At 43.6% G+C, this 7,500-nt stretch overlaps 1 protein-coding gene and 1 long non-coding RNA gene across 2 annotated transcripts in view; one reads left to right on the top strand and one right to left on the bottom strand.

Moving 5' to 3' along the window:
• The window catches only part of LOC123519388 (protein slit-like), a 125,438-nt gene that overhangs the window by 57,543 nt on the left and 60,395 nt on the right, over positions 1-7,500 (bottom strand). Inside the window, 1 exon segment of the mRNA XM_045280667.1 lies at positions 5,167-5,238. Within this exon segment, the coding sequence (XP_045136602.1) occupies positions 5,167-5,238 (72 nt within the window).
• Positions 1-7,500, top strand: part of LOC123519396 — a 63,992-nt gene that overhangs the window by 3,155 nt on the left and 53,337 nt on the right. Inside the window, exon 2 of the long non-coding RNA XR_006679005.1 lies at positions 4,603-4,637. This is a non-coding gene — a long non-coding RNA (uncharacterized LOC123519396). The remainder of the gene's footprint in view (positions 1-4,602; positions 4,638-7,500) is intronic.

The following is a 7,500-nucleotide window of genomic DNA, read 5'->3' on the forward strand; positions in this document are numbered from 1 at the left end:
CACACACACACACACACACACACACACACACACACACACACACACACACACACATTCCTGATTTAATTACTATATTCGTTGCCTCAATTCCATGCTTTAATTTCCTTGCATGTTTCTGCTTTTTTTTTTTTTTTTTAATCTTCCTCCTGTTACCTTTATTTTAGTCTTCCCCTTTCTATTCATTTGTTTATTTATGCCTGTTTCTCTTCACTCCTGACCCTTCCCTCTCTGACAGCAACACAGCGTAGGAACATAAGAGTTGGTGGAAGAACCCATCAGGCCAACACGAGGCAGTCCTTTTATAAAATATGTTTACCTACCGAGAATTTCCACCCGTCATCCTCATGCATACTTGTCTAAGCTCTTAAAGTTCCCTGATGATTCAACGCTAACAACCTGGTGACCGAGTCTGTTCTATTTTGAGTCTATTTCTATCATCTACTACTCTTGAAAACCAATTCCTTCATATTTTTTCCACTTTTTATCTGTAATCTTTATCATTCTTCTCTAAACCTAACTCTAAATCAACCTAACCTAACTTAGTCTAACCTAACCTAACCTAACCTAACTTAGTCTAACCTAACCTAAACTAACCTAACCTAACTTAGTCTAACCTAACCTAACCTAACCTAACCTAACCTAAACCTAACTTAACCAAATAACATATAACCTAACCTAACCTAACCTAACCTAACCTGACCAAAACACGAATAAGCAAAGACAAGGGAGGGGATTTCTTAGGCACAACTGTTCTCTAGGTTTCACTTCCCCGCCTCCCTTGTCTGGCCAAGTCAAGTCGCACCTGGAAGGCTAATCACCTGAGAACACCTGGCTGCGTTCTTCATAGATCACACCCCACGCACCTGGCCCATTAAGCTTCCGAGAGAGAGAGAGAGAGAGAGAGAGAGAGAGAGAGAGAGAGAGAGAGAGAGAGAGAGAGAGAGAGAGAGAGAGAGAGAGAGAGAGAGAGAGAGAGAGAACGTTTTTAATATTCAATTCTTTCTTCCTTTCTGACTTTCTCTCTCGTTTCTTTCTTCCTTTCCTCTCCTTCCTTTCCCTCTCTTTCTTCCTTCCCGCTGAGAGAGAGAGAGAGAGAGAGAGAGAGAGAGAGAGAGAGAGAGAGAGAGAGAGAGAGCGTCCTCAGTCTCTAATTTACATAATTCTATTAAAATGGAGAAAGGTTTACTTTGCCGAAAGAAAATAAGGATAGGAGGGAGGAGGAAGATAGAACAATAACACGATAAATGGAGAGAGAGAGAGAGAGAGAGAGAGAGAGAGAGAGAGAGAGAGAAGCAATCAGAAAAAAACAACGGGAACAAAGCAAAACACACCATCAAATCACACAATAACTCCAATTTTGACGAGTGAAATGAGTCGAGAATATTGGAATGAAGCCCCGAAGCACCTGTGTGAAGCCCTGACACTGCTCGGTGCTTCATTTACCGCGAAGCCACACAGGGAGAGCCCCACTAGATTCGCTGATTGGCTCGCATGTATAATTTTTGGTAGGTAATGGCTGTGTGCAGGTTCGTCTCGGTCATTGAAGCATTAAATGAAGCACGTGGTGAAGGTGTCGAGCTGTGTGAAGCATGTGAAGCAGCTTGTTATTGGCGTGTCAGGCTGTAGAAGGGTGAGGAATGTAGGCCGAGTTGGTAATGAGCCGAGCTGGTAATGGGACCTCTCTTGTTTACTACTATTTCCTGTCTTTAAATTGTAATTGGGCCGAGTTAGTTCATCATGTGGGCCGAGTGGGTAATCGTATAAGTGGTCTGAGTAAGGAATGGTGGCCGAGTTGTTAAGATGTCCCGACTCGAACGATAATTACAAGCGGTGCGAGATGGAAACGTGAGGCAAGTCTGTAATATTGTTAGAGGGACGGGATGTGAGTCTCGTCTTAACTTGTCTTCACCCTCAGTACGCGACGTGGCCTTGACAAGATTTGGAACAGAGAGAATTATGGAGCAGGATACAATATGGAGTGACAGCCACGTCGCCTCAGGTAGTGGACACATATCTTCACACAGACCGCTTCGATAACCAACTGAGAAACGAGCTGTGAATCTTACTTTGCCTTAACCCTTAGCTCACAACCTGTCGACATTCACAAGAAAGAAAAATAATAGAAAAAAAGCCTATTTGGCGCCATAATGAATACGATACTAATAAGATGTAAAGAAAAAAAAATAAGATACAGTTTAGATATGGAATACAGGTGATACAGATTCGCAAGAGAGTAAAATGAAAAAAAAAAGCTTATTTGGCGCCATAAAATACGACACTAGTAACGTAAAGAATAAAAGATAAGAACTAAGATACAGTTTAGATATGGAATACAGGTGATACAGATTCGCAAGAGGGAGAAATGACAAAAAAAAAAAAAAAAACGTTTGGCGCCAAAATAAATACGACTCTGATAACGTAAACATAAAAGATAAAGAGAACGTAAAGTTAAGATATGGAATACAGGTGATAGAAATTCGCGAAAGAGTAAGATTATTGAAAAAAAAAAAAAGTTTGTCTGGCGCTACAATACATACATAACTGGTAAAAAGAAGATATAGTTTAGATACGGAACACTGGTGACAGAAATGATAAAAAAAAAAAAATCTGGCGTCACAATAAATACATGACACAATAACATAAAATAAAAAAATAAAAGCAAGATACAGTTTTGAATAGGAATACACAACCTATCAAAACTCGAAAGAGAGAATATTATTGATACCAGTAACGTGAAGATAAAAGATGACAACAAGACACAGTTTAGATATGGAGTACAGGTGATCGAGAATAGAATAGTGTGACAGACGCGCCGCTAAGCTCTGCCACCACCGCCCCGAGCTGCTTCAGAGTGTGGCGTGCGGCGTACCGTGGCGGCGAGGCGCTGATTACAGGTAGTAAAGTATGCAGGTGAGATGTAATTAGTGAGGCACGAGGGGAGGAGGTGAAGGGTGCACGTGATTATTAATGAACCGCACTACACGTACACACACACACACACACACACACACACACACACACACACACACACACACACACACACACACACACACACACACACAGTTATTAATACGGGAAGAGGGAGAAAGGAGAAGGATTGATGATAGGAAATAAGGAAGAGGAGGAGGAGGAGGAGGAGGAGGAGGAGGAGGAGGAGGAGAAGAGAAGAAAGAAAATACTTGTTATTAATACAGGCAGAAGGGAAGAGAGGGAAAGGGAACAGAATAATGGAAGAAGATAAGATAAAGAAGAAAAAGGGAGAAGGGATGGAAATAAGAAAAGAAAAATGAAAATAGAGACTGAAGAGACAAGAAAGAAAAAAGGAAACAGAAGAAAAGAGGAACAAGGAAAATTAAATAGGAAGAAAAGATAAATAGAAGAGAAGAAGTGAAGCACACACAAAAAAGGAAAGAAAGATAAAAGAAGAGACTGAGAAAAGGAACAAAAGGAACAGAAGAAGAAGAGGACGAGGAATAGGAGGAGGAGGAGGAGGAGGAGGAGGAGGAGGAGGAGGAGGAGGAGGAGGAGGAGGAGAAGGTAGCACTTGAGAAACCCCAAATTACTTATAAGCGTTACAAATTAGAGTCCCTCACGTGTACTTGTCCTGCCTTTCAATTTGAACCTCCAAGCGCACCACGTGACTCTGCAGGTGTGTGGAGGTGTGGAGCAGGTGTGGGGCAGGTGTAGGGCATTGATCTACACACACACACACACACACACACACACACACACACACACACACACACACACATACATATTACCATCATCACCTCCAGTCCTTTCCTCCTCCTCCTCCTCCTCCTCCTCCTCCTCCTCCTCCTCCTCCTCTTCCCTGGGTAGCACTTAGGCGGTCAACAAGAGAGGAATGACGTGTAAAAAGAATACTGTAATCTTCTACCTGTGTGTGTGTGTGTGTGTGTGTGTGTGTGTGTGTGTGTGTGTTATTCATGTGGTTTTCTTGCGGGACACGTTTGATGTTTTGTTTTTTATTCTTTTTTTCTTTTCTTTTCGTGTTTTTTTTCTCTTTTTTGCAGTCTTGTTATTTGTTATGTGAAGGGACGGTGAGTATATGGGAGGAGGAGGAGGAAGAGGAGAAGGAGGAGGAAAACTGAGAGGAAGGGAGAGCGGGAGGGAGGGCAGGAGAGAGGGAGGGCACCATTGGTAGTAGAAGTAGTAGTAGTAGTAGTAGTAGTAGTAGTAGTAGTAGTAGTAGTAGTAGTAGTAGTAGTAGTAGTAGTAGTAGTAGTAGTAGTAGTAGTAGTAGTAGTAGTAGTAGTAATGTTATTATTATTATTAGTAGTAGCTGTAGTAACAGTAGTAGTAGTAGTAGTAGTAGTAGTAGTAGTAGTAGTAGTAGTAGTAGTAGTACATTGGAGCTGCAGGAGGAGGAGGAGGAGGAGGAGGAGGAGGAGGAGGAGGAGGAGGAGGAGGAACGCAATAAGTAGTGGCTGATCTCTCTCTCTCTCTCTCTCTCTCTCTCTCTCTCTCTCTCTCTCTCTCTCTCTCTCTCTCTCTCATCTCCCATCCCCCATCCTACTCCTCACCCCACAAACAATTACAGGTGTGTGTTTCGCTAATCACATTTTTCCCTTCATCACACAGGGAGGCAGGTGTGGAGGACAGGTGCTGAAGGACAGGTATGTGGGACAGGTGTGTGTGTGTGTGTGTGTGTGTGTGTGTGTGTGTGTGTGTGTGTGTGTGTGTGTGTGTGTGTGTGTGTCCATCAGAGCCTCACTGCCAGCCAGGTAAAGGTAAGTTCATTAGTGCCTTATCACCTGAACCATTAAGTTATTTAGGGCGCGGTGGGGACGAGGAGGACACACACACACACACACACACACACACACACACACACACACACACACACACGTAAATGAATATTTCTAAACATACACAACAGTAATTATTAGCAACAAATTGACACGCACACACTCAAACACACACACACACACACACACACACACACACACACACACACACACACACACACGTAACTAATTATCACCGGCACATTTACACGCACGCACACACTTACGCACTTACACACGCACGCACTCAACAGGTTAATGACGAGGAAGGAAGGAAGGAAGGAAGGCAAGCAGGTGAGCAGGTGAGCAGGTGGACAGGTGGACAGATATGGTACAGTATACAGGTGTTGATACTTACAATCTGTAGAGCTTTGACATGTTAGCAAAGACTCCATCGTGAAGGAAGGCAATTTTGTTGTGGCTGAGACGTCTGTAAGAGAATAAAAGAGATTAGATAAGTAAGTTCCAAAAAAAAATAAATAAATAAATAAGAGAATAAAATAAACTCTCAGGATTCTTTCTCTACTATAATTGGGTTCGATTTTATGTATAAGGTTACGGCGGGATCGAGACGAGATGGGTTTAGATCCCTCCCAAATTGAGTCCTGGTCCTCTTATTATTAAAAAGTAAATTGCTTCTCTATCTATCTATACCCTATTTCGCCTTTGTTTTGGCGGGGCGCTGGAAAATATTTACCTCTGTCGTCTTAAGAAAGGATATTGAGGTGCTTTCAGACAGAGAGAGAGAGAGAGAGAGAGAGAGAGAGAGAGAGAGAGAGAGAGAGAGAGAGAGAGAGAGTGACAAAGACTTGCTATAATTGATTTTACTGCTTAGTTTTATGGTGTTGCTGTGGTGTCTTGTCTCTTACTGCTGTGGCGTCGTTGTGGTGGTGATGCTACAGGTGCTAATGATGCTGCATTGTGCTGTGCGAAGCTGTCATATCCTGGGGTGCTTGTGATGGTACAGTTGTGGTGTGGCGTGCTGTGAGTGCTGTCATATACTGTGGTGAGGCTAGTGATGCTGAAGTAGGTCTGTGATGCTGTGGTGGTGGTGTGGTGATGCTGTGGTGGTGGTGTGGTAGTGGTGTGGTGATGGTATGGTATGCTGTGGTAGTGGTGTGGTGATGCTGTGGTGGTGGTGTAGTGATGGTATGGTATGCTGTGGTAGTGGTGTGGTGATGCTGTGGTGGTGGTGTAGTGATGCTGTGGTGGTGGTGTAGTGGTGGTGTGGTGATGCTGTGGTAGTGGTGTGGTGATGCAGTGGTGGTGGTGTGGTGATGCTGTGGTGGGGGTGTGATGGTGGTGTGGTATGCTGTGGCTGTTTTCCTGTGTCTGGTTTATGGGATTTGAAACGCAGCGTAAAAATCTTTGTGTTGATCCGTGCTATGTAATATTATGCCCAGGAATGCTACGTGTGTGTGTGTGTGTGTGTGTGTGTGTGTGTACCTAGGTATGTTCGTACACTGGTCTACTAACACACACACACACACACACACACACACACACACTGCAGTTTTCTCCTTCCTTTCCTTCCCTTCATACTATCCATCCTTTTCAGTCCTCCCTCACCTCCTTTCCTCCAGTACTTTCATCTTTCCTCCTTATCTCTCCCTTTCCTCTATACCTTCATCTCTTTGTCCCTGCAGCGTCTATCCTTCTTTCCTCCATCTCTCCACCTCAGTCCCTTCTTCCCTCCACTTCCCTCCATTCCTCCTCCCTCCTTCCCTCCCTCGCCTACACTCCAGAGCCACATTAGGTTTGCTTGCCCTTATACGTGGAGAGAGGGAGAGGGAGAGGGCGAGGGAGAGGGAGAGGGAAGGAAGAGAGAGCCTGAATTACCTTCCCACACTAGCTATAAGGGTCCGTGGCTTCACACACACACACACACACACACACACACACACACACACACACACACACCATCAAAATCTTATCTATTTACTCCTTTTTTCTTTCAATTCATGTTTTTCTTTAAATATTTACAAACAACATTACAGACAGACAGACAGACAGGTAGACACACACACACACACACACACACACACACACACACACACACACACACACACACACACACACACACACACACACACACACACGAAGTAAGAACCGTATGCATTTAATAGTAGGTTAGGTTAGGTAAGTTTAAAAATGAGATTAGGTTCATTTCATCAACTTTTTTCTTCATCAATAATTTGTTTACTCATCTTTATAAATTACATTTCATCACCACCACCATCACCACCAATCACCACCACTACCACTACGACTACCACCATCACCACCACCACCACCACCACCACCAATACCACATCCCAGACCATGGCCGCCTCAATCTGTCATGCTCGTCGTCAAAATAATGACATTTAGAGAAAAGGAAATACGATATTAGCTTTGTTCCAGAATGCTGAGGTCGATCCAGGATATTGAATGAGACCAGAGCCTTCCCTTTCTGCGTGTGGTGGTGGTGGTGGTGGTGGTGGTGGTGGTGGTGGTGGTGGTGGTAGTGGTGGCGATGGATGATGTTACTATTATTACTACTACGATTGCTACTACTACTACTACTACTACTACTACTACTACTACTACTACTACTACTACTACTACTACTACTACTACTACACCACCGCCACTACAAACAACATCAACAACAACAGCAACAACAAGAACAAAAGTAACTCCTCCTCCTCCT

The sequence above is a fragment of the Portunus trituberculatus genome, chromosome 45 (assembly GCF_017591435.1).
Source record: "Portunus trituberculatus isolate SZX2019 chromosome 45, ASM1759143v1, whole genome shotgun sequence".
NCBI classification, from domain to species: Eukaryota; Metazoa; Arthropoda; class Malacostraca; order Decapoda; family Portunidae; genus Portunus; species Portunus trituberculatus.